The sequence below is a fragment of the Oncorhynchus kisutch genome, linkage group LG27 (assembly GCF_002021735.2).
Source record: "Oncorhynchus kisutch isolate 150728-3 linkage group LG27, Okis_V2, whole genome shotgun sequence".
Lineage (NCBI taxonomy): Eukaryota > Metazoa > Chordata > Actinopteri > Salmoniformes > Salmonidae > Oncorhynchus > Oncorhynchus kisutch.
The window spans coordinates 37,614,407-37,640,690 of NC_034200.2; the positions used below are offsets into that span (position 1 = coordinate 37,614,407).

A 26,284-nucleotide genomic window follows, 5' to 3' on the forward strand; every position below is an offset into this window, starting at 1 on the left:
GGGTTAGAACTGACTGTCTCTGGGGGCTACGGTGGGTTAGAGGTGACTGTCTCTCTCTGGGGACTACGGTGGGTTACAGGTGACTGTCTCTCTCTGGGGACTACGGTGGGTTAGAGGTGACTGTCTCTCTGGGGACTACGGTGGGTTAGAGGTGACTGTCTCTGGGGGCTACGGTGGGTTAGAGGTGACTGTCTCTCTCTGGGGACTACGGTGGGTTACAGGTGACTCTCTCTCTGGGGGCTACGGTGGGTTAGAGGTGACTGTCTCTCTCTGGGGGCTACGTTGGGTTAGAGAAGACTCTCTCTCTGGGGACTACGGTGGGTTAGAGGTGACTGTCTCTCTCTGGGGACTACGGTGGGTTAGAGGTGACTGTCTCTCTCTGGGGACTACGGTGGGTTAGAGGTGACTGTCTCTCTCTGGGACTACGGTGGGTTAGAGGTGACTGTCTCTCTCTGGGGGCTACGGTGGGTTAGAGATGACTGTCTCTCTCTGGGGACTACGGTGGGATAGAGGTGACAGTCTCTCTCTGGGGGCTACGGTGGGTTAGAGATGACTGTCTCTCTCTGGGGACTACGGTGGGATAGAGGTGACAGTCTCTCTCTGGGGACTACGGTGGGTTAGAGGTGACTCTCTCTCTGGGGACTACGGTGGGTTAGAGGTGACTGTCTCTCTGGGGACTACGGTGGGTTAGAGGTGACAGTCTCTCTCTGGGGGCTACGGTGGGTTAGAGGTGACTCTCTCTCTGGGGACTACGGTGGGTTAGAGAAGACTCTCTCTCTGGGGACTACGGTGGGTTAGAGGTGACTGTCTCTGGGGGCTACGGTGGGTTAGAGGTGACTCTCTCCGGGGGCTACGGTGGGTTAGAGGTGACTGTCTCTCTCTGGGGACTACGTTGGGTTAGAGGTGACTCTCTCTCTGGGGGCTACGGTGGGTTAGAGGTGACTGTCTCTCTCTGGGGGCTACGGTGGGTTAGAGATGACTGTCTCTGGGGACTACGGTGGGTGACTGTCTCTCTCTGGGGACTACGGTGGGTTAGAGATGACTGTCTCTCTGGGGACTACGGTGGGTTAGAGGTGACTGTCTCTCTCTGGGGACTACGGTGGGTTAGAGGTGACTCTCTCTGGGGGCTACGGTGGGTTAGAGGTGACTGTCTCTCTGGGGACTACGGTGGGTTAGAGGTGACTGTCTCTCTCTGGGGACTACGGTGGGTTAGAGATGACTGTCTCTGGGGACTACGGTGGGTGACTGTCTCTCTCTGGGGAATACGGTGGGTTAGAGGTGACTGTCTCTCTCTGGGGGCTACGGTGGGTTAGAGGTGACTGTCTCTGGGGACTACGGTGGGTTAGAGGTGACTCTCTCTCTCTGGGGACTATGGTGGGTTAGAGGTGACTGTCTCTCTCTGGGGACTACGGTGGGTTAGAGGTGACTGTCTCTCTCTGGGGACTACGGTGGGTTAGAGGTGACTGTCTCTCTCTGGGGACTACGGTGGGTTAGAGGTGACTGTCTCTCTCTGGGGACTACGGTGGGTTAGAGGTGACTGTCTCTCTCTGGGGACTACGGTGGGTTAGAGGTGACTGTCTCTCTCTGGGGACTACGGTGGGTTAGAGGTGACTGTCTCTCTCTGGGGACTACGGTGGGTTAGAGGTGACTGTCTCTCTCTGGGGACTACGGTGGGTTAGAGGTGACAGTCTCTCTCTGGGGACTACGGTGGGTTAGAGAAGACTCTCTCTCTGGGGACTACGGTGGGTTAGAGAAGACTCTCTCTCTGGGGACTACGGTGGGTTAGAGGTGACTGTCTCTCTGGGGACTACGGTGGGTTAGAGGTGACTCTCTCTGGGGGCTACGGTGGGTTAGAGGTGACTCTCTCTCTGGGGGCTACGGTGGGTTAGAGGTGACTGTCTCTCTCTGGGGGCTACGGTGGGTTAGAGGTGACTGTCTCTCTGGGGGCTACGGTGGGTTAGAGGTGACTCTCTCTCTGGGGGCTACGGTGGGTTAGAGGTGACTCTCTCTCTGGGGGCTACGTTGGGTTAGAGGTGACTGTCTCTCTGGGGACTACGGTGGGTTAGAGATGACTGTGTCTCTCTGGGGGCTACGGTGGGTTAGAGGTGACTGTCTCTCTCTGGGGACTACGGTGGGTTAGAGGTGACTCTCTCTCTGGGGACTACGGTGGGTTAGAGGTGACTCTCTCTCTGGGGGCTACGGTGGGTTAGAGGTAACTGTCTCTGGGGCTACGGTGGGTTAGAGGTGACTGTCTCTCTCTGGGGGCTACGGTGGTTTAGAGCAGACTGTCTCTCTGGGGGCTACGGTGGGTTAGAGGTGACTGTCTCTCTGGGGGCTACGGTGGGTTAGAGGTGACTGTCTCTCTGGGGGCTACGGTGGGTTAGAGGTGACTCTCTCTCTGGGGGCTACGGTGGGTTAGAGGTGACAGTCTCTCTCTGGGGGCTACGGTGGGTTAGAGATGACTGTCTCTCTGGGGACTACGGTGGGTTAGAGGTGACTGTCTCTGGGGACTACGGTGGGTGACTGTCTCTCTGGGGGCTACGGTGGGTTAGAGATGACTGTCTCTCTGGGGACTACGGTGGGTTAGAGGTGACTGTCTCTCTGGGGACTATGGTGGGTTAGAGGTGACTGTCTCTCTCTGGGGACTACGGTGGGTTAGAGGTGACTCTCTCTGGGGGCTACGGTGGGTTAGAGGTGACTGTCTCTCTGGGGACTACGTTGGGTTAGAGGTGACTGTCTCTCTCTGGGGACTACGGTGGGTTAGAGGTGACTGTCTCTCTCTGGGGACTACGGTGGGTTAGAGGTGACTGTCTCTCTGGGGGCTACGGTAGGTTAGAGGTGACTGTCTCTCTGGGGACTACGGTGGGTTAGAGGTGACTGTCTCTCTCTGGGGACTACGGTGGGTTAGAGGTGACTGTCTCTGGGGGCTACGGTGGGTTAGAGGTGACTGTCTCTCTCTGGGGACTACGGTGGGTTACAGGTGACTGTCTCTCTCTGGGGACTACGGTGGGTTAGAGGTGACTGTCTCTCTCTGGGGACTACGGTGGGTTAGAGGTGACTGTCTCTGGGGGCTACGGTGGGTTAGAGATGACTGTCTCTCTGGGGACTACGGTGGGTTAGAGGTGACTGTCTCTGGGGACTACGGTGGGTGACTGTCTCTCTGGGGACTACGGTGGGTTAGAGGTGACTGTCTCTCTCTCTGGGGGCTACGGTGGGTTAGAGATGACTGTCTCTCTGGGGACTACGGTGGGTTAGAGGTGACTGTCTCTCTCTGGGGACTACGGTGGGTTAGAGGTGACTCTCTCTCTGGGGGCTACGGTGGGTTAGAGATGACTCTCTCTGGGGGCTACGGTGGGTTAGAGGTGACTCTCTCTCTGGGGGCTACGGTGGGTTAGAGGTGACTGTCTCTCTCTGGGGACTACGGTGGGTTAGAGGTGACTGTCTCTCTCTGGGGACTACGGTGGGTTAGAGGTGACTGTCTCTCTGGGGGCTACGGTGGGTTAGAGGTGACTGTCTCTCTGGGGACTACGGTGGGTTAGAGGTGACTGTCTCTCTCTGGGGACTACGGTGGGTTAGAACTGACTGTCTCTGGGGGCTACGGTGGGTTAGAGGTGACTGTCTCTCTCTGGGGACTACGGTGGGTTACAGGTGACTGTCTCTCTCTGGGGACTACGGTGGGTTAGAGGTGACTGTCTCTCTCTGGGGACTACGGTGGGTTAGAGGTGACTGTCTCTGGGGGCTACGGTGGGTTAGAGGTGACTGTCTCTCTCTGGGGACTACGGTGGGTTACAGGTGACTCTCTCTCTGGGGGCTACGGTGGGTTAGAGGTGACTGTCTCTCTCTGGGGGCTACGTTGGGTTAGAGGTGACTCTCTCTCTGGGGGCTACAGTGTGTTACAGGTGACTGTCTCTCTCTGGGGACTACGGTGGGTTACAGGTGACTGTCTCTCTCTGGGGACTACGGTGGGTTAGAGGTGACTGTCTCTCTCTGGGGACTACGGTGGGTTAGAGGTGACTGTCTCTCTCTGGGGACTACGGTGGGTTAGAGGTGACTCTCTCTCTGGGGGCTACGGTGGGTTAGAGGTGACTGTCTCTCTCTCTGGGGGCTACGGTGGGTTAGAGATGACTGTCTCTCTGGGGACTACGGTGGGTTAGAGGTGACTGTCTCTCTCTGGGGACTACGGTGGGTTAGAGGTGACTCTCTCTCTGGGGGCTACGGTGGGTTAGAGATGACTCTCTCTGGGGGCTACGGTGGGTTAGAGATGACTCTCTCTGGGGGCTACGGTGGGTTAGAGGTGACTGTCTCTCTGGGGACTACGTTGGGTTAGAGGTGACTGTCTCTCTCTGGGGACTACGGTGGTTTAGAGGTGACTGTCTCTCTCTGGGGACTACGGTGGGTTAGAGGTGACTGTCTCTCTGGGGGCTACGGTGGGTTAGAGGTGACTGTCTCTCTGGGGACTACGGTGGGTTAGAGGTGACTGTCTCTCTCTGGGGACTACGGTGGGTTAGAACTGACTGTCTCTGGGGGCTACGGTGGGTTAGAGGTGACTGTCTCTCTGGGGACTACGGTGGGTTAGAGGTGACTGTCTCTCTCTGGGGACTACGGTGGGTTAGAGGTGACTGTCTCTCTCTGGGGACTACGGTGGGTTAGAGGTGACTGTCTCTGGGGGCTACGGTGGGTTAGAGGTGACTGTCTCTGGGGGCTACGGTGGGTTACAGGTGACTGTCTCTCTCTGGGGACTACGGTGGGTTAGAGGTGACTGTCTCTCTCTGGGGACTACGGTGGGTTAGAGGTGACTGTCTCTGGGGGCTACGGTGGGTTAGAGATGACTGTCTCTCTGGGGACTACGGTGGGTTAGAGGTGACTGTCTCTGGGGACTACGGTGGGTGACTGTCTCTCTGGGGACTACGGTGGGTTAGAGGTGACTGTCTCTCTCTCTGGGGGCTACGGTGGGTTAGAGATGACTGTCTCTCTGGGGACTACGGTGGGTTAGAGGTGACTGTCTCTCTCTGGGGACTACGGTGGGTTAGAGGTGACTCTCTCTCTGGGGGCTACGGTGGGTTAGAGATGACTCTCTGGGGGCTACGGTGGGTTAGAGGTGACTCTCTCTCTGGGGGCTACGGTGGGTTAGAGGTGACTGTCTCTCTGGGGACTACGTTGGGTTAGAGGTGACTGTCTCTCTCTGGGGACTACGGTGGGTTAGAGGTGACTGTCTCTCTCTGGGGACTACGGTGGGTTAGAGGTGACTGTCTCTCTGGGGGCTACGGTGGGTTAGAGGTGACTGTCTCTCTGGGGACTACGGTGGGTTAGAGGTGACTGTCTCTCTCTGGGGACTACGGTGGGTTAGAACTGACTGTCTCTGGGGGCTACGGTGGGTTAGAGGTGACTGTCTCTCTCTGGGGACTACGGTGGGTTACAGGTGACTGTCTCTCTCTGGGGACTACGGTGGGTTAGAGGTGACTGTCTCTCTGGGGACTACGGTGGGTTAGAGGTGACTGTCTCTGGGGGCTACGGTGGGTTAGAGGTGACTGTCTCTCTCTGGGGACTACGGTGGGTTACAGGTGACTCTCTCTCTGGGGGCTACGGTGGGTTAGAGGTGACTGTCTCTCTCTGGGGGCTACGTTGGGTTAGAGGTGACTCTCTCTCTGGGGGCTACAGTGTGTTACAGGTGACTGTCTCTCTCTGGGGACTACGGTGGGTTAGAGGTGACTGTCTCTCTCTGGGGACTACGGTGGGTTACAGGTGACTGTCTCTCTCTGGGGACTACGGTGGGTTACAGGTGACTGTCTGTCTGGGGGCTACAGGTGACTGTCTCTCTCTGGGGGCTACGGTGGGTTAGAGGTAACTGTCTCTGGGGCTACGGTGGGTTAGAGGTGACTGCCTCTCTCTGGGGGCTACGGTGGGTTAGAGGTGATTGTCTCTCTGGGGGCTACGGTGGGTTAGAGGTGACTGTCTCTCTCTGGGGGCTACGGTGGGTTAGAGGTGACTGTCTCTGGGGCTACGGTGGGTTAGAGGTGACTGTCTCTGGGGCTACGGTGGGTTACAGATGACTGTCTCTGGGGCTACGGTGGGTTACAGGTGACTGTCTCTGGGGCTACGGTGGGTTACAGGTGACTGTCTCTGGGGCTACGGTGGGTTAGAAGTGACTGTCTCTGGGGCTACGGTGGGTTAGAAGTGACTGTCTCTGGGGCTACGGTGGGTTAGAGGTGACTGTCTCTCTCTGGGGGCTACGGTGGGTTAGAGGTGACTGTCTCTCTGGGGGCTACGGTGGGTTAGAGGTGACTGTCTCTCTCTGGGGACTACGGTGGGTTAGAGGTGACTGTCTCTCTCTCGGGGCTACGGTGGGTTACAGGTGACCGTCTCTCTCTGGGGGCTACGGTGGGTTACAGGTGACTGTCTCTCTCTGGAGACTATGGTGGGTTAGAGGTGACTCTCTCTCTGGGGGCTACGGTGGGTTAGAGGTGACTGTCTCTCTGGGGGCTAAGGTGGGTTAGAGGTAACTGTCTCTGGGGCTACGGTGGGTTAGAGGTGACTGTCTCTCTCTGGGGGCTACGGTGGGTTAGAGGTAACTGTCTCTGGGGCTACGGTGGGTTAGAGGTGACTGTCTCTCTGGGGCTACGGTGGTTTAGAGCAGACTGTCTCTCTGGGGGCTACGGTGGGTTAGAGGTGACTGTCTCTCTCTGGGGGCTACGGTGGGTTAGAGGTGACTGTCTCTCTGGGGCTACGGTGGGTTAGAGATGACTGTCTCTCTCTGGGGGCTACGGTGGGTTAGAGGTGACTGTCTCTCTGGGGCTACGGTGGTTTAGAGGTGACTGTCTCTCTGGGGCTACGGTGGGTTAGAGGTGACTGTCTCTCTCTGGGGGCTACGGTGGGTTAGAGGTGACTGTCTCTCTGGGGGCTACGGTGGGTTAGCGGTGACTGTCTCTCTGGGGGCTACGGTGGGTTAGAGATGACTGTCTCTCTGGGGACTACGTTGGGTTAGAGGTGACTGTCTCTGGGGCTACGGTGGGTTAGAGGTGACTGTCTCTCTCTGGGGGCTACGGTGGGTTAGAGGTGACTGTCTCTCTGGGGGCTACGGTGGGTTAGCGGTGACTGTCTCTCTGGGGACTACGGTGGGTTAGAGGTGACTGTCTCTCTGGGGGCTACGGTGGGATAGAGGTGACTGTCTCTGGGGCTACGGTGGGTTAGAGGTGACTGTCTCTCTCTGGGGGCTACGGTGGGTTAGAGGTAACTGTCTCTGGGGCTACGGTGGGTTAGAGGTGACTGTCTCTCTGGGGCTACGGTGGTTTAGAGCAGACTGTCTCTCTGGGGGCTACGGTGGGTTAGAGGTGACTGTCTCTCTGGGGGCTACGGTGGGTTAGCGGTGACTGTCTCTCTGGGGGCTACAGTGGGTTAGAGGTGACTGTCTCTCTGGGGACTACGGTGGGTTAGAGGTAACTCTCTCTCTGGGGACTACGGTGGGTTAGAGGTGACTGTCTCTCTCTGGGGACTACGGTGGGTTACAGGTGACTGTCTCTCTCTGGGGACTACGGTGGGTTACAGGTGACTGTCTCTCTCTGGGGGCTACGTTGGGTTACAGGTGACTGTCTCTCTCTGGGGACTACGGTGGGTTACAGATGACTGTCTCTCTCTGGGGACTACGGTGGGTTAGAGATGACTGTCTCTCTCTGGGGACTACGGTGGGTTACAGGTGACTGTCTCTCTCTGGGGGCTACGGTGGGTTAGAGATAACTGTCTCTGGGGCTACGGTGGGTTAGAGGTGACTGTCTCTCTGGGGGCTACGGTGGGTTAGAGGTGACTGTCTCTCTGGGGACTACGGTGGGTTAGAGGTAACTCTCTCTCTGGGGACTACGGTGGGTTACAGGTGACTGTCTCTCTCTGGGGACTACGGTGGGTTACAGGTGACTGTCTCTCTCTGGGGGCTACGTTGGGTTACAGGTGACTGTCTCTCTCTGGGGACTACGGTGGGTTACAGATGACTGTCTCTCTCTGGGGACTACGGTGGGTTAGAGATGACTGTCTCTCTCTGGGGACTACGGTGGGTTACAGGTGACTGTCTCTCTCTGGGGGCTACGGTGGGTTAGAGATAACTGTCTCTGGGGCTACGGTGGGTTAGAGGTGACTGCCTCTCTCTGGGGGCTACGGTGGGTTAGAGGTGATTGTCTCTCTGGGGGCTACGGTGGGTTAGAGGTGACTGTCTCTCTCTGGGGGCTACGGTGGGTTACAGGTGACTGTCTCTGGGGCTACGGTGGGTTAGAGGTGACTGTCTCTGGGGCTACGGTGGGTTACAGGTGACTGTCTCTGGGGCTACGGTGGGTTACAGGTGACTGTCTCTGGGGCTACGGTGGGTTACAGGTGACTGTCTCTGGGGCTACGGTGGGTTACAGGTGACTGTCTCTCTGGGGGCTACGGTGGGTTAGAGGTGACTGTCTCTCTGGGGGCTACGGTGGGTTAGAGGTGACTGTCTCTCTCCGGGGACTACGGTGGGTTAGAGGTGACTGTCTCTCTCTCGGGGCTACGGTGGGTTACAGGTGACCGTCTCTCTCTGGGGGCTACGGTGGGTTACAGGTGACTGTCTCTCTGGGGGCTACGGTGGGTTAGAGGTGACTGTCTCTCTCTGGGGGCTACGGTGGGTTAGAGGTGATTGTCTCTCTTGGGGCTATGGTGGGTTAGAGGTAACTGTCTCTGGGGCTACGGTGGGTTAGAGGTGACTGTCTCTCTCTGGGGGCTACGGTGGGTTAGAGGTAACTGTCTCTGGGGCTACGGTGGGTTAGAGGTGACTGTCTCTCTGGGGCTACGGTGGTTTAGAGCAGACTGTCTCTCTGGGGGCTACGGTGGGTTAGAGGTGACTGTCTCTCTGGGGGCTACGGTGGGTTAGAGGTGACTGTCTCTCTCTGGGGGCTACGGTGGGTTAGAGGTGACTGTCTCTCTCTGGGGGCTACGGTGGGTTAGAGGTGACTGTCTCTCTGGGGGCTACGGTGGGTTAGCGGTGACTGTCTCTCTGGGGGCTACGGTGGGTTAGAGGTGACTGTCTCTCTGGGGGCTACGGTGGGTTAGAGGTGACTGTCTCTCTCTGGGGGCTACGGTGGGTTACAGATGACTGTCTCTCTCTGGGGACTACGGTGGGTTAGAGGTGACTGTCTCTCTCTGGGGGCTACGGTGGGTTACAGGTGACTGTCTCTCTGGGGACTACGGTGGGTTAGAGGTGACTGTCTCTCTCTGGGGACTACGGTGGGTTAGAGGTGACTCTCTCTCTGGGGGCTACGGTGGGTTAGAGGTGACTCTCTCTCTGGGGGCTACGGTGGGTTAGAGGTGACTCTCTGGGGGCTACGGTGGGTTAGAGGTGACTGTCTCTCTCTGGGGGCTACGGTGGGTTAGAGGTGACTGTCTCTCTCTGGGGGCTACGGTGGGTTAGAGATGACTGTCTCTCTGGGGACTACGGTGGGTTAGAGGTGACTGTCTCTCTGGGGACTACGGTGGGTTAGAGGTGACTGTCTCTCTGGGGACTACGGTGGGTTAGAGGTGACTGTCTCTCTCTGGGGACTACGGTGGGTTAGAGGTGACTGTCTCTCTCTGGGGGCTACGGTGGGTTAGAGATGACTGTCTCTCTGGGGACTACGGTGGGTTAGAGGTGACTGTCTCTCTCTGGGGACTACGGTGGGTTAGAGGTGACTCTCTCTGGGGGCTACGGTGGGTTAGAGGTGACTGTCTCTCTGGGGACTACGGTGGGTTAGAGGTGACTGTCTCTCTGGGGACTACGGTGGGTTAGAGGTGACTGTCTCTCTCTGGGGACTACGGTGGGTTAGAGGTGACTCTCTCTGGGGGCTACGGTGGGTTAGAGGTGACTGTCTCTCTCTGGGGACTACGGTGGGTTAGAGGTGACTGTCTCTCTCTGGGGGCTACGGTGGGTTAGAGGTGACTGTCTCTCTGGGGACTACGGTGGGTTAGAGGTGACTGTCTCTCTCTGGGGACTACGGTGGGTTAGAGGTGACTCTCTCTCTGGGGGCTACGGTGGGTTAGAGATGACTCTCTCTCTGGGGGCTACGGTGGGTTAGAGATTACTCTCTCTGGGGGCTACGGTGGGTTAGAGGTGACTCTCTCTCTGGGGGCTACGGTGGGTTAGAGGTGACTGTCTCTCTGGGGACTACGGTGGGTTAGAGGTGACTGTCTCTCTCTGGGGACTACGGTGGGTTAGAGGTGACTGTCTCTCTGGGGGCTACGGTGGGTTAGAGGTGACTGTCTCTCTGGGGACTACGGTGGGTTAGAGGTGACTGTCTCTCTCTGGGGACTACGGTGGGTTAGAGGTGACTGTCTCTCTCTGGGGACTACGGTGGGTTAGAGGTGACTGTCTCTCTGGGGACTACGGTGGGTTAGAGGTGACTGTCTCTCTCTGGGGACTACGGTGGGTTAGAGGTGACTGTCTCTGGGGGCTACGGTGGGTTAGAGGTGACTGTCTCTCTCTGGGGACTACGGTGGGTTACAGGTGACTCTCTCTCTGGGAGCTACGGTGGGTTAGAGGTGACTGTCTCTCTCTTGGGGCTACGTTGGGTTAGAGGTGACTCTCTCTCTGGGGGCTACAGTGTGTTACAGGTGACTGTCTCTCTCTGGGGACTACGGTGGGTTAGAGATGCCTGTCTCTCTCTGGGGGCTAAGGTGGGTTACAGGTGACTGTCTCTCTCTGGGGACTACGGTGGGTTACAGGTGACTGTCTCTGGGGACTACGGTGGGTTAGAGATGACTGTCTCTCTCTGGGGACTACGGTGGGTTACAGGTGACTGTCTCTCTCTGGGGGCTACGGTGGGTTACAGGTGACTGTCTGTCTGGGGGCTACGGTGGGTTACAGGTGACTGTCTGTCTGGGGGCTACGGTGGGTTACAGGTGACTGTCTCTCTCTGGGGGCTACGGTGGGTTAGAGGTAACTGTCTCTGGGGCTACGGTGGGTTAGAGGTGACTGCCTCTCTCTGGGGGCTACGGTGGGTTAGAGGTGACTGTCTCTCTCTGGGGGCTACGGTGGGTTACAGGTGACTGTCTCTGGGGCTACGGTGGGTTAGAGGTAACTGTCTCTGGGGCTACGGTGGGTTAGAGGTGACTGTCTCTCTGGGGCTACGGTGGTTTAGAGCAGACTGTCTCTCTGGGGGCTACGGTGGGTTAGAGGTGACTGTCTCTCTGGGGGCTACGGTGGGTTAGAGGTGACTGTCTCTCTCTGGGGGCTACGGTGGGTTAGAGGTGACTGTCTCTCTGGGGCTACGGTGGGTTAGAGATGACTGTCTCTCTCTGGGGGCTACGGTGGGTTAGAGGTGACTGTTTCTCTGGGGCTACGGTGGGTTAGAGGTGACTGTCTCTCTGGGGCTACGGTGGGTTAGAGATGACTGTCTCTCTCTGGGGGCTACGGTGGGTTAGAGGTGACTGTCTCTCTCTGGGGCTACGGTGGGTTAGAGGTGACTGTCTCTCTGGGGCTACGGTGGGTTAGAGATGACTGTCTCTCTCTGGGGGCTACGGTGGGTTAGAGGTGACTGTCTCTCTCTGGGGCTACGGTGGGTTAGAGGTGACTGTCTCTGGGGGCTACGGTGGGTTAGAGGTAACTGTCTCTGGGGCTACGGTGGGTTAGAGGTGACTGTCTCTCTGGGGCTACGGTGGGTTAGAGCAGACTGTCTCTGTCTGGGGCTACGGTGGGTTAGAGGTCACTGTCTCTCTCTGGGGGCTACGGTGGGTTAGAGGTGACTGTCTCTCTCTGGGGGCTACGGTGGGTTAGAGGTGACTGTCTCTCTCTGGGGACTACGGTGGGTTAGAGGTGACTCTCTCTCTGGGGGCTAAGGTGGGTTACAGGTGACTCTCTCTCTGGGGACTACGGTGGGTTACAGGTGACTGTCTCTCTCTGGGGACTACGGTGGGTTACAGGTGACTGTCTCTCTCTGGGGCTACAGTGGGTTAGAGGTGACTGTCTCTCTGGGACTACGGTGGGTTAGAGGTGACTGTCTCTCTCTGGGGGCTACGGTGGGATAGAGGTGATTGTCTCTCTCTGGGGGCTATGGTGGGTTACAGGTGACTGTCTCTCTGGGGCTGCGGTGGGTTAGAGGTGACTGTCTCTCTCTGGGGGCTACGGTGGGTTAGAGGTGACTGTCTCTCTGGGGCTACGGTGGGTTAGAGGTGACTGTCTCTCTGGGGCTACGGTGGGTTAGAGGTGACTGTCTCTCTCTGGGGGCTACGGTGGGTTACAGGTGACTGTCTCTCTCTGGGGACTACGGTGGGTTACAGGTGACGTACCAGGATATTGTCAGGTTTGATGTCGGCGTGAAGGATGTTGCAGCGTTTGAGCAGCTTCAGGGCCAGGAAGAGCTGCTGGCTGTAGGAGCGCACCGCCTTGATGTGGAGGCCCACGTCTTTGCCATACTTCTTCAGCACCTCGCGCAGGTTCATACTGAGGAGGAGAGAGAGTAGAGAGACACCACATACAATATTAGGGGTGAGTCACAAAATGGCACCCTATTCACTAAATACTGCCGACATTGCTCGTCCAAATATTTATATATTCTTAATTCCATTCTTTTAGATGTGTGTGTTGTTGTGAAATTGTTAGATATATTACTGCACTGTTGGAGCTAGAAACACAAGCATTTCGTTCCACCCGCAATAACATCTGCTAAAACACGTGTAGGTGACCAATAAAATATGATCGATTTTAGCGCACTTCTAACCACAGAAGAAGAAGAAGTAGTTGTTGTTCACTATGGTAGGGAATATGGAGCCATTTCAGACAGTTTAGTAATCCGTCTGCACTAAAAATAATTGAGATGCTGGTTACAACGAAAACAATATCTACTCAAGAGGTAAAACACGGGACAGAGTTAGACTGGAAATTGCCAGCGACCTCACGATACTTTTGTATTTTACCTTACTCTATTGTCGGAATAAAAAATAAAAAATCTAACAGAAAAGTATTGATCCTTTTTTTAACCTAATTTTACCCAAGACAATGTGCAGTAGGATGTTGGTACCCAGCCTCTCTCTCTCTCATAGTGTAATAATGAGTGTGTGTGTTATGCCTATTGATCAGCGTTGGCACTCATGTTAATAATTTTAACTATTTTATGTAAACAATTTAAAAAAATAAAAAGCTTTTACATTTGATTTACTATAACTCTATTACTAATCAAATTAATTGTCAGGGAAATTACATGAAATGCTGTTTGTTGCAGTAGGCCTTTAGAATAATGCAAAACATATCCTGGACTCTTTAAGTTGATGAACAGGAAGTAAAAACGATGCCAGTCAGACGGCACGGCTGGCCCATCGAAACTACACAATAAACGATACCGAAACTAATTTCACACATGACAGTTAGCCTATAGACAAGATTAATTTGACAACACTCTGACGAGTGACAATATTAGGCCATCAGCTTTGATTTCTATACAGTATCAGAAAGAGCATATTCTGCTGTTTCTATGACATTTACCTCTGTCAAATAACTCTCATGATTCAAGAGGTGCAGCTCTATTTCCAAATGTCACATTTTCAAAGAATATACGTGCGGTCCCTGTATTCAGCACGACACCCCCCCCACGCAGCAGAATATACGTGCGGTCCCTGTATTCAGCACATGACACCCCCCCCACGCAGCAGCATTGCTTTGGCTACTAAGCAAAAACAAATAACATTAAACTTAAAAATATGCTATTTATTTAGGCAATACATCCTTTACAATTGTTCATGCACTGGTGCCTTTGTTAAGGAATATATAGCAAATAATATCACCTGAGCACCTATCTGGTTATATTATCTTTTTTATTTTCTACTTTGTCAAAAGCAGCTGTAGCTGGACTTTATTAATTACTATAACTCTTTTACTAATTTAATCTAAAATAAAGTTGATACAATTAAAAACATTACTGTAATCCATTTTAAGGGAAACTAAAATAGGCTATAGGCCTATGCTTTTTTTTTCTAGGACAAAACATATCCATGACTATAAAAAAATAAAAATAAACTATTGTTGTTATTTTTTTGTTTAAAATTGATATAGTTCCACAAATATCTCTTCATGCAACTAATCCTTAACAATAGTTGATGCACTATTTATCATGCGTTGGCGCTTATGTTTCAGCACCTTGTTGTGGGTTGATATGCATCTGATGCTAAAGGAGATGACCGGCAACGTCCTCTAGCGGGTACCTGTAGGATGAAAGGCCAGGCGGTTCTAGTGTTTAAAAAGAACAAGCTATAGGATGAGAAATACTGGAAGTCTTTTGCAAGTACAGCCGACTAGTGCTAGCTAACGTTAAACTGCCCAGCAAAAAGAAAGAAAGAAGAAAAATCAATAATTGGGAGTCACAGTATTGATTTAATAAAATGGGCAAAAATAATACCACCATTCCATCCCCAGGACAGAGAGCAGCAGACTCCCTCAGACTTCAAAACAGCCTCTTTGCATCAATAAGACCACCTCTTTTCAGACTCCATCTCCAGCAGCTAAGGCTTTTACAACAAAAAAATGATCACTTGAAACCACATTCTTTAACACAGGGAGAGCAAGCCTATGCGCAAGGGGCCCACCTTGGGGTGACCGTATTGCCGCCACACCGGCGGTAAATACCTTGTTGAGTCAAGGTAATCAGGCTTCTCCAAGCTGATGCCGCTGCTGGTCATTAGTAGCCTACCAAACTTGCGAACTGCCTGGTACCCAGCACTCTATTGTCCCTCTAATTACGCTGACATCAATGTAAATGTAATTGAAAATCTAATTAAACACTTAATCAGAGCCCATGAGCTTATGTTGCGCAACATCTCTACAGGCTATGCAATTGTGCAAGAAAACAGAGTGATGGCCTCTACTAAAAAGAGGATCATGCACCATTAAAATGTATTAAAAATCAAAACATATAGCCCAACATTTGTAGAACTAAAATTATGCTTAATTTAGAGTTATTAATGTATAAGAATACCTATTTCTTTGTTAACCGCTCAACACAACTCAGCATTCCCTCCAATAGTTTGGAGAAAATATCCTTTATTTTATTCAATTCTATTCGTAACTACTATAAAATAATGCCGGAATTCTAAGCAAATCTTGTCTGCTAAATGAACTAGCGTAGCCCACAGCCTTTTGGCATAGCCACATCAGGACAACTCAGAGTGTGCTATTCTGTTCTGAAATAGACTACATGTTCTTCAAATCATGCTTCTTAAAACCGGTCGAAAATAAATAAAAATGGCTTCATTGTGAAGGTGTAGGCTATATTAAATTAATTGATTAGACTTTTTAAAATGTAGATGTTCAAAAGATCTGCATCAATGGCTTGAAGCCAGGAGATGCTAAATGTGTTCATTAATTAAGCCAATTACCGTGAAACCGACAGCTATTTGCTTGACAATCACCGGCTGACAACCTTTCGTGACCGCAACAGCCCTAGGCCCACCCTGCCTATACAATGAGAAGGGAAACACTGCACTCAATCTAGGGGTGCCAGTAACCTGGAGGGTGGTACCTGAGAGGCTCGAAGACCAGGCAGAGGTGCTGCTTGTGGTAGAAGTGTCGGAAGAGGCGCAGGCAGTGGAACTTGTCGTCAGGGTCGGCATCGTTGAGTTTCTTCAGGAACTCCAGCTCCTTCAGCCCAGTCTTCTGCCTTTTGGGACAAAGAGACCACTTCGATGAGTCTAAAGTCATGGACACACTGGTGTGCCAGTAGTACAGGTCCCCCTGGAGAGCGATTGTGTGGACAGGGTTTTGGTTCCAGCCCTGCTCTGACACACCTGACTCAGATAATAATAAGTACAGGTTAGTGGAATATGGTGTGTTCGAGCAGGGCTTTAATAAAAAGCCTGTACAATATCTACCCACAATAGTAACTGAGGTAGATATGTAACTAGGAACACAGTAACAGCAGTGTAAGTGATGAAAAAAAAAGGAGTGCAAAATTAAAAATGGTCAACGCAGATAGTTAAATAGTTAACCAAACCAAACTAATTATTAACCAGTCTTATGGCTTGGGGGTAGAAGAAGCTGTTCAGGGAACAGTTGGTTCCAGACTCGGTGCATCGGTACTGCTTGCCGTGCGGTAGCAGAGAGAATAGTCTAGGACATGGGTGGCTGGAGTCTGACAATTTTTAGGGCCTTCCCCTGGTATAGGAGGTCCTGGATGGCAAAGAGCACTGTACTGGGCTGTACACTCTACCCTCGGTGGCGCCTTGTGGGTTGCTAAGCAGTTGCCATACCAGGCGGTGATGCAGCCAGTCAAGATGCTCTCAATGGCGCAGCTGTAGAACCTTTTGAGGATCTGAGGGCCTGTTGTCATGCCCTCTTCACGACTGTTGGCGTATGTGGACCATGATCGATCCTTTGTGATGTGGACACAGTAACTTGAAGCTCTCGACCCGCTCCACTACAGCCACGCGATGTAAATGGGAGCACGTTCTGTTTCCTGTAGTCCACGATCAGCTCCTTTGTCTTGCTGACGTTGAGGGAGATGTTGTTGTCCAGGCACCACACTGCCAGGTCTCTGACCTCCTCCCAATATGCCAGCTCATCATCTGTGATCAGGCCTACCACTATCGTGTCATCGGTAAACTTAATGGTGTTGGGTGTTTTGCGTGGCCACGCAGTAGTGGGTGAACAGGGAGTACAGGAGGGGACTAAGCACGGACCCCTGAGGGGCCCCCGTGGTGGATGTGTTGTCGCCTACCCTCACCACTTTCTCTAAGGTATTTTTCGTAATGTGTCAGACCCCAGGAAGACTAGCTGTCGCAATTGGCGTCAGCTAATGGGGATCCTAAATCAAATAAACAACCTGGGGGCGGCTCGTCAGGAAGTCCAGAATCCAGATGCAGAGGGAGGTGTTTTAATCCCAGGGTCCTTAGCTTAGTGATGAGCTTGGTGTTTAACGCTGAGCTGTAGTCAATGAACAGCAGGTAGTATCTCCCCAGTTTCAAAATGTTTTCTGCCTACAGAACCGGGTCCAAGACTAGCTATTGGTAAACGACACTCACATGAGCTCGTTGTTCCGAATGATCTTAATAGCAACCTCCTGGCTGGCGCGGGCCACGTCACGGGCTCGGATGACGTTGCTGAACACGCCCTGCCCAGTGTAGCCGTACACACTGTACCGCTTGTCCAGTTTCTCCCCGATATTGAGTCCTGTCAAATAGCAAAAGACATTGAATGTATTAGCTAATTGGTTATGAATAAGTAGGGATTGACCTTAAGCGTTTCCCTGTTGCCTGGGGCAAGTAAAACAAAAACGGAAAAGAATTCCAGTAGGCCTAAAACAGATCTTTATGGTTCATTCCCATTGTTTAGGTGAAAGACAATTTATGGGATTTATGGCAGCCGGGCAAGTGAGCTTGCTCTATGGTTGCGCCATTAGGAAGAATAAAAAATTAAAAACATATTTCCAGTAGCCTAACCACACACTATTTTTTGCTACACTGGAACAGTACCTTTTGGTCAATGCGAGCAGAATGCTAGCCACAATATCCTTTTGCTCTCAGGCGTGAGCTGCGTGTCGAAATCTTCAAAATAGAACCAGAGCTGAATATTATGCTCAAAACAGAGCCGGCACGGTTACGCTCAGGACTTGTTGAACTGAACAGGAGCGTCTCACGCTAAGCAAAAGTTACGCGTCCGAGGTAGCAGGCGAGTAAAACAGATTGTTTAATCCTCCTTGTTGTTTGAATTAGTGACCAACAAGAAATGGCAATTTTGCAAGTAAACAACCATCTTCACATTTTCGGGGCAAATCAAAGTTTATTGGTCACGTACACAGATGTGAAAGCAGCTGCAGCGAAATGCTTGTTCCTCTAGCTCTGAAAGTAATATCTAGCAGTAAAAAATATAAAATAAAAACACACGGACATTAAGAAATATCAAAACACGTCAGAGACTGGAATATAAATAAACATCCAACATAAAATATTAAAACGCAACATGTAAAGGGTTAGTTCCATGTTTCATGAGCTGAAATAAAAGATCTCAGAAATATTCCATCTGAACAAAAATCTTATTTGGGTAGGGTGCTGAGGAGTATTTCTGTCTGTAATAAAGCCCTTTTGTAGGGAAAAACTCATTCTGATTGGCTGAGCCTGGCCCCTCAGTGGGTGCCCTCCAAGGCCCACCCACGGCTGCACCCCTGCCCAGTCATGTGAAATCCATAGATTAGGGACTAAGGAATTAATTTCAATTGACTGATTTCCTTATATGAACTGTAACTCTGTAAAATCTTCAAAATGGTTGCATGTTGCATTTGATATTTTTTGTTCAGTAGTGATTAATGAATGAATAAGCTAACAAACAAATGAAGGAACAAAATAAGGAGCTTTAATTCCAAATGGGACTTACGGTAGTATCCCTCTGCGTCTGTCCAGTTGTCTCGGAGGTTGGGGTTCTCCTTGAAGTCCTTCCCGATACCTGCTGCTCGAAACCTTGCACTCTGCAGTGGCCACAAATCACTTAGTGTTAGTATGACGGGAAACCAATGGTTTTTCCCAATGTTATTTTTTTTCCCCCTTTCAAGAATCAGTTATTATTCTGATGGGAATATGTGCTTGATTGAGCTTGCCTGGAGCAATGGAACCAAAGGAACAGTCCCAAAAGTGCAAATGCTGTCCATCTGGCACCCCATGCAGGCCCATTTAAACGCTAATTTGAACCAAGGTCTGACTGTCAGGCTACAATACGAAACCACAGTTGAAGTGGTATTCTGACTTGAGATTGACGCGCCAAACTTTTGGCCCCGCACTGACATTAACAAATGATTTACGCTTAAAAGTCCCAACTTGCGCGCTTATCCCGACTCAACAAAAAAAATCTGACAAGCAGTTCTCAGTCGCCTCACAGAAAGGTCACCAGAGAAAACGCTGTGGCCCGGTCTAAAGTTACCCGCTGACAGACGCTTGTTTGGACAGTAATAATAACAAGGGCGACCCGAGACACGGACACCACTCTTAGCAACCCTATCTGACAGGATCCTATTCCATAGACAACTTCATAAAAAAAAAAATAAAAAAAGTTGAAGACACATTGGCACAAAGTCATGGTGGTCAGATTCCAAACAACGCAATGGCATCAAAGCAACGGGAGGAGTACTCACGTCAAAGTAGGCGGCGAACATGTCATCCGATTCAGTAAACATGTCGGGGCCGGAAGGTTTTTTGGGGTTGGTTCCTTCTAGGAAAGAAATGGGCTCGAGTTTAAGATCAAGCACTGTTTATCTGTAAAAGCATCTTGACAACTGCTAATGTCAATATAACTTAAAAAAAAAAAATTATATATATATATATATATATTTCATTGATTAAGAAGTCAAGAGTACATGAGAAATTAACATCATATTAATAAGTAATTGAGTAATAGATTTATGAACTATATTTGAAAAATCGATCAATGTCCAGGAAGTCTGGTGGGTAGGAGCGTTGGGCCAGTAACCGAAAGACTGCTGGATCAAATCCCAGAGCTGACAAGGTAAAAAAAATCTGTTGTTCTGTCCCTAAGCAAGACAGTTAACCCACTGTTCCCCGGGTGCTGAAGACGTGGATGTGGATTAAGTCAGCCCCCCTCCCCGCACCTCTCTGATTCAGAGGGGTTGGGTTAAATGCTTAAGACAGATTTCAGTTGAATGCATTCAGTTGTACAACTGACTAGGTATCCCCTTTACACTTCTGAATCACTACTACTAAGCTGACTACTACTAAGCTGACTACTACTACTAAGCTGACTACTACTACTACTACTACGCTGACTACTACTACTACTAAGCTGACTACTACTACCAAGCTGACTACTACTACTACTACTAAGCTGACTACTACTACTAAGCTGACTACTACTACTAAGCTGACTACTACTACTAAGCTGACTACTACTACTAAGCTGACTACTACTACTAAGCTGACTACTACTACTAAGCTGACTACTACTACTAAGCTGACTACTACTACTAAGCTGACTACTACTACTAAGCTGACTACTACTACTAAGCTGACTACTACTACTAAGCTGACTACTACTACTAAGCTGACTACTACTACTAAGCTGACTACTACTACTACTGCATCAGATAAACATCCCGAGTGCTGCTGTTTCTGCTACTACTGTATCAGACAAACATCCTGAGTGCTGCGGTTGCTACTACTACTGCATCAGACAAACATCCCGAGTGCTGCTGTTTCTGCTACTACTGTATCAGACAAGCATCCCGAGTGCTGCTGTTTCTGCTACTACTGTATCAGACAAACATCCCGAGTGCTGCGGTTGCTGCTACTACTGTATCAGACAAACAAACATCCCGAGTGCTGCTGTTTCTGCTACTACTGTATCAGACAAACAAACAAACCAAACATGCCGAGTGCTGCTGTTACTACTACTACATGAGACAAACAAACATCCTGATTGCTGCTGTTACTACTACTACTGTATCAGACAAACAAAACATACAGAGTGCTGCTGTTACTACTACTACTGTATCAGACAAACACCCACCTGGGTCAGACACTTCATAGTATTTAACAACAGAGTATTCTATGGTTTCCATAATGTACCAAGCGAAGATCAATTAGTTGAAAGTATTTGTCATAGGTCTATGTCTTAGTTGACAGGTCTGATGTACACACACTTATATACAGCACCTATGTTTACCATCTCTCTCCTGTTCGATGAGGTTGTGCTTAGCCTTGATGTTTTCTTCAAAGGTGTCCATGTTTTCCCGCTCGTACTCTTTGACGTCGGCCGTCACACGCTCCAGGATGTCGTCCGGCGAGGGCGAGCGGCTGCGCTGGCTGCTCTGCGGGCTGCCGGGCTCCGACATGTTACTGTCCTCGTTCCCTCCCTTGTACTTCTGATCACAGAAAAAAAAAACACACACACACGTCAGCAAGAAGAATATGTATAAAAACAGACAATATTTATAAAAGTCGAGCAGAATCCCAAGACTTCCTTAATATGACAGATTGCGCACGAGCTGTTAACAAAGAGACACACCACATAGGATATTACAGTACCACAGATCACGTTGATAGAATAGTCACTATCGGAGCTCATCCAGTTTATTCTCTAGTGATTATAAACATGATACATTTTAAAATGTGCACCCTTTTCTAAATAATAAAAAAATTAAATTGTGCATACAAAATCATCTCTATATGGTCACAATTATTGGTATTCTTAGTGGTGTGCTGGGAGGGCATACAGGAATTCTGGTTGTTGGTGGACAGGGAGAGAGCGAGGTTTGTGGATAGGCAGAGAGCGAGAGGTTTGTGGACAGGAAGAGTGAGAGAGGGGGAGGGGGGTTACATTTTCCAGGAATACAGAATACACTGCCCTCCCTCCCTCTCTGTCGCTCAGCCCAGCCTTCTTCCTGCCTACCGATGTAGTCATCTTACACAACAATCAGAAACTAGTGATCAACACACCAGGACCCGATCAGCCAATCAAAAAGGTGGGTGTGCCATTAAGCTTTTGAGTGACTCCCTTGGCACTAAGCAACACAAAACCTGGGATTAGGAGTGTGGCCAGAGTATAGGCACTGCACAGTGTCCAACGCCATTCGAATTGTTGAACTAACAATCAAACAGCTGTGCCTGTCATGTTTGCATGCCGTGCATGACAATAGCCAATAAAGAAAGGTTCAAATACATATTGTAGCAACATGGCTGTGTGGCTCTGGTTAAGTTAGGTCGGCGCAGAGGGGATGATGACGTCATACGTCTTTTTACGCACCCGGACGATGGCCAGACGCTGTAGCCTCCGCTGTTCGATGAGAGCCTCCTCGTCGTCCTCATCCACATCGTAATCTTCCAGCCTATTATAGGACAAACCACGTCAACACACACATACAATGTGGTCGTCCACCCCACAACCATTGACAAAAGTTATATTGCTAAATTAAAAATTAAAAAAAGGTAATTTAAATATATAATTTATAATTTAATTAATGACATTGAAATGGATTAATGTTGTATCATTTGTGTATGATCCATCCATTCAACACATCTGAGGTAAACAGTAAGCAAATCAAATTAAAATCCCAAGTGAACTGCCTACACTTCATCTTCAGAGTCCTCCTTGTCGACCTTCATTCCCTCCGAGAGGCTGCCCTTGAACTTGTCCTCTCTGTCCCGGCTCAGTCTCTGCCTCCCCTCCTGGGATCTAGAACCCCACTGCGGCCTCCGTCCCATCCTGTCCCGATCCAATGACCTACGTAGAAGAGTCGCAGGAAAGAAAAGCAAAAGCCAGGTGCAATATGTAAGATGACCGATGTTCAACGGTCATTTCAATTAATGATATACAGTGCATTCGGAAAGTATTCAGACCCCTTCCCCTTTTTCCAAATGTTGTTACGATACAGCCTTATTCTAAAATGTGTGTGTGTATATATTATATATAAAAAAATCCTCATCAATCTACACACAATACCCCATAATGACAAAGTGAAAACAGGTTTACACATTTTAGCAAGCGCATTTAAAAACCAAAAAGCAGAAGTACATTATTTACATAAGTATTCAGACCCTTTGCTATGAGACACGAAATTGAGCTCAGGTGCATCCTGTTTTCACAACTTGATTGGAGTCCACCTGTGGTAAATTCAATTGATTGGACATGATTTGGAAAGGCACACACACACAACCAATCAAAAGTAAGGACATACCGACTCATTTTTACCATTTTCGACATTGTAGAATAATAGTGACGACATCAAAACTATGAAATAACACATATGGAATCAAGTAAAAACCCCCCCAAAAAAGTTTTAAATCAAAATATTTTATATTTGAGACTCTTCAAAGTAGCCAACCATTGCATTGCGCCCGCTTGGCATTCTCTCAACCAGCTTCATGAGGAAGTCACCTGGAATGCTTTTCCAACAGTTTTGAAGGAGTTTCCACATATGTTGAGCACTTGTTGGCTGCTTTTCCTTCACTCTGGGGTCCAACTCATCCCAAACCATCTCAATTGGGTTGAGGTCGGGTGATTGTGGAGGCCAGGTCATCCGATGCAGCAATCCTTCTTGGTCAAATAGCCCTTACACAGCCTGGTGGTGTGTTTTGGGTCATTGTACGGCTGAAAAACAAATGATATAGTCCCACCAAGCGCAAACCAGATGGGATGGCGTATCGCTGCAGAATGAATGCTATGGTAGCCATGCTGGTTAAGTGTGCCTTGAATTCTAAAAGACCAAGTGGTGGACAAGACGGTTGGAAACAAAAATCTCAAATTTGGATTTCCATTGCTCATGTTTCTTGGCCCAAGCAAGTCTCTTCTTATTGGTGTCCTTTAATAGTGGTTTCTTTGCAGCAATTTGACCATGAAGGCCTGATTCACGCAGTCTCCTCTGAACAGTTGATATTGAGATGCGTCTGTCACTTGAACTCTGTGAAGCATTTTTTTAGGCTGCAACCTGAGGTGCAGTTAATTGCCGATTTCTGAGGCTGGTAACTATAAATTAACTTGTCTTCTGCAGCAGAGGTAACTCTGGGTCTTCCTTTCCTGTGGCGGTCCTCATTAGAGCTAGTTTCATCATAGCTCTTGATGGTTTTTGCGACTGCAGTTGAAGAAACTTGAAAAAAAATACAATCTTGAAATTTTCCGGATTGACTGACCTTCATGTCTTAAAGTAATGACGGACTCTCTTTGCTTTTTTGAGCTGTTCTTGGACTTGGTATTTTACCAAATAGGGCTATCTTCTGTATACCACCCCTACCTTGTCACAACACAACTGATTGGGACAAACACATTAAGAAGGAGAGAAATTCCACAAATTAACAAGACACCTGTTAATTGAAATGCATTCTGGGTGACTACCTCATGAAGCTACTTGAGAGAATGCCAAGCGTGTGCAAAGCTGTCATCAAGGCAAAGGGTGGCTACTTTAAAGAACCGTAAATATAAAACATATTTTGAGGGGCCTCCCAAGTGGTGCAGTGGTTTAAGGTAGTGCTCGCTGTGTCACTAGAGATCCTGGTTCGAGTCCAGGCTGTCGCAGCCGGCTGGGGTTAGGGGAGGGTTTGGCCGGCTGGGATGTTCTTGTCCCATCGCCCACTAGCGACTCCTGTGTCGGGCCTGCGCAAAGCACACATTGTGTCAAGAACAAGTGCAGCTTGACTGGGTTGTGTTGCGGAGGACGCACGGCTCTCGACCTTCGCCTCTCCCGAGTCCATATGGGAGTTGCAGCAATGGGACAATTAGATACCACAAAATTGGGGAGAAAAAGGGGTAAAATAATAAAATATATTTTTGATTTGTTTAACACTTTTTGATTACTGCATCCATGTGTGTTAATTCATAGTTTTGATGTCTTCACTATTATTCTACAATGTAGAAAACTGTAAAAATAAAGATAAACTCTGAAATGAGTAGGTGTCCAAACTTTTGCCTGGTACACAGTTGATAGTGCATGTCAGAGCAAAAACCATGCCATGAGGTCGAAGGAATTGTCTGTAGGATTGTGTCAAGGCAAAGATCTGGGGAAGGGTACCAAACTATTTCTGCAACATTGAAGGTCCCTCAGAACAGTGGCCTGGTGAACCACCAAGACTCTTCCTAGAGCTGGCTGCCCGGCCAAACTGAGAAATCAGGGGAGAAGGGTCTTGGACAGGGAGATGACCAAGAACTCTGTGGTCACTCTGACAGAGCCCCAGAGTTCATCTGTGGAGATGGGAGAACATTCCAGAAGGACAACCATCTCTGCAGCACTCCACCAATCAGGCCTTTATGGTAGAGTGGCCAGACGGAAGCCACTCCTCAGTAAGAGGCACATGACAGCCCACTTGGAGTTTGCCAAAGGCACCTAAAGGACTCTAAGACCATGGGAAACAAGATTATCTGGTCTGATGAAACCAAGATTGAACTCTTTGGCCTGAATGCCAAGCGTCATGTCTGGAGGAAACCAGGCACCATCCCTACGATGAAGCATTGTGGTGGCAGCATCATGCTGTGGGTATGTTTTTCAGCGGGAGGGACTGGGAGACTAGCCAGGTTTGAGGGAGAGATAAACGGAGCAACATACAGAGACATCCTTGAAGAAAACCTGTTCCAGAGAGCTCAGGACCTCAGACTGGGGCGAAGGTTCACCTTCAGACAGGATAACGACCCTAAGCACACAGCCAAGACAACGCAAGAGTGGCTTCAGGACAAGTCTCTGAATGTCCTTGAGTAACCCAGCCAGAGCCTGGACTTGAACCCCGATCTCCCTGAACATCTCTGGAGAGACCTGAAAATAGCTGTGCAACGACACTCCCCATACAACTTGACAAAGCTTGAGAGGATCTGCAGAGAAGAATGAGAGAAACTCACCAAATAGAGGTGTGCCAAGCTTGTAGCGTCATATCAAAGAAGATTTGAGGATGTAATCACTGCCAAAGGTGCTTCAACAAAATACTGAGTGAAAGGGTCTGAATATTTATATAAATGTGCAAACATGTATTTTATTTGATCCATTGTAGAATAAAGGTGTAACGTAACAAAATGTGGAAAAAGTCAAGGTGTCTGAATACTTTCCGAATGCACGGTATAAAACTATTGAACCTTGAAGAAAAACATGATTAGGATGGCAGGTAAATTAGCAGTTAGAGCGTTGGGCCAGTAACCGAATGGTTGATGGTTCGAATACCCAAGCCAACAAGGTGAAGAATCTGTCAATGTGCCCTTGAGCAAGGCAAATAACCCTAACTTGCTCCAGTGGTGCCGTACCGCTAGGGCTGATCCTGTAAAACACCACATTTCACTGAACTGATCCTGTAAAACACCACACTTCACTGAACTGAACCTGTAAAACACCACACTTCACTGAACTGATCCTGTAAAACACCACACTTCACTGAACTGATCCTGTAAAACACCACACTTCACTGAACTGATCCTGTAAAACACCACACTTCACTGAACTGATCCTGTAAAACACCACACTTCACTGAACTGATCCTGTAAAACACCACACTTCACTGAACTGAACCTGTAAAACACCACATTTCACTGAACCAATCCTGTAAAACACCACACTTCACTGATCCTGTAAAACACCACACTTCACTGATCCTGTAAAACACCACACTTCACTGAACTGATCCTGTAAAAAAAACACACTTCACTGAACCTGTAAAACAACACATTTCACTGCACCTATCATACTGCTACGGCTGATCCTGTAAAACACCACACTTCACTGAACCGATCCTGTAAAAAAACACACTTCACTGAACCGATCCTGTAAAACACCACACTTCACTGATCCTGTAAAACACCACACTTCACTGATCCTGTAAAACACCACATTTCACTGAACTGATCCTGTAAAAC

At 49.7% G+C, this 26,284-nt stretch overlaps 1 protein-coding gene across 6 annotated transcripts in view; it reads right to left on the reverse strand.

Moving 5' to 3' along the window:
* Nucleotides 1–26,284, reverse strand: part of prpf4ba (pre-mRNA processing factor 4Ba) — a 44,646-nt gene that overhangs the window by 14,651 nt on the left and 3,711 nt on the right. For 5 of the 6 annotated variants that reach the window (XR_004205776.1, XR_004205775.1, XR_004205778.1 and 2 more), the window contains exons 4-11: nucleotides 22,031–22,183; nucleotides 21,707–21,788; nucleotides 20,627–20,825; nucleotides 19,083–19,159; nucleotides 18,332–18,422; nucleotides 16,984–17,131; nucleotides 15,486–15,623; nucleotides 12,265–12,418 (exon numbers count right to left, since the gene is read on the reverse strand). Coding sequence is in view for 2 of the 6 variants with exons in the window: in XM_031806845.1 (XP_031662705.1) it covers nucleotides 12,265–12,418; nucleotides 15,486–15,623; nucleotides 16,984–17,131; nucleotides 18,332–18,422; nucleotides 19,083–19,159; nucleotides 20,627–20,825; nucleotides 21,707–21,788; nucleotides 22,031–22,183 (1,042 nt within the window). In the remaining 4 variants the exon portion in view is untranslated. The remainder of the gene's footprint in view (nucleotides 1–12,264; nucleotides 12,419–15,485; nucleotides 15,624–16,983; nucleotides 17,132–18,331; nucleotides 18,423–19,082; nucleotides 19,160–20,626; nucleotides 20,826–21,706; nucleotides 21,789–22,030; nucleotides 22,184–26,284) is intronic. The other variant, XM_031806847.1, reaches the window with a different exon arrangement.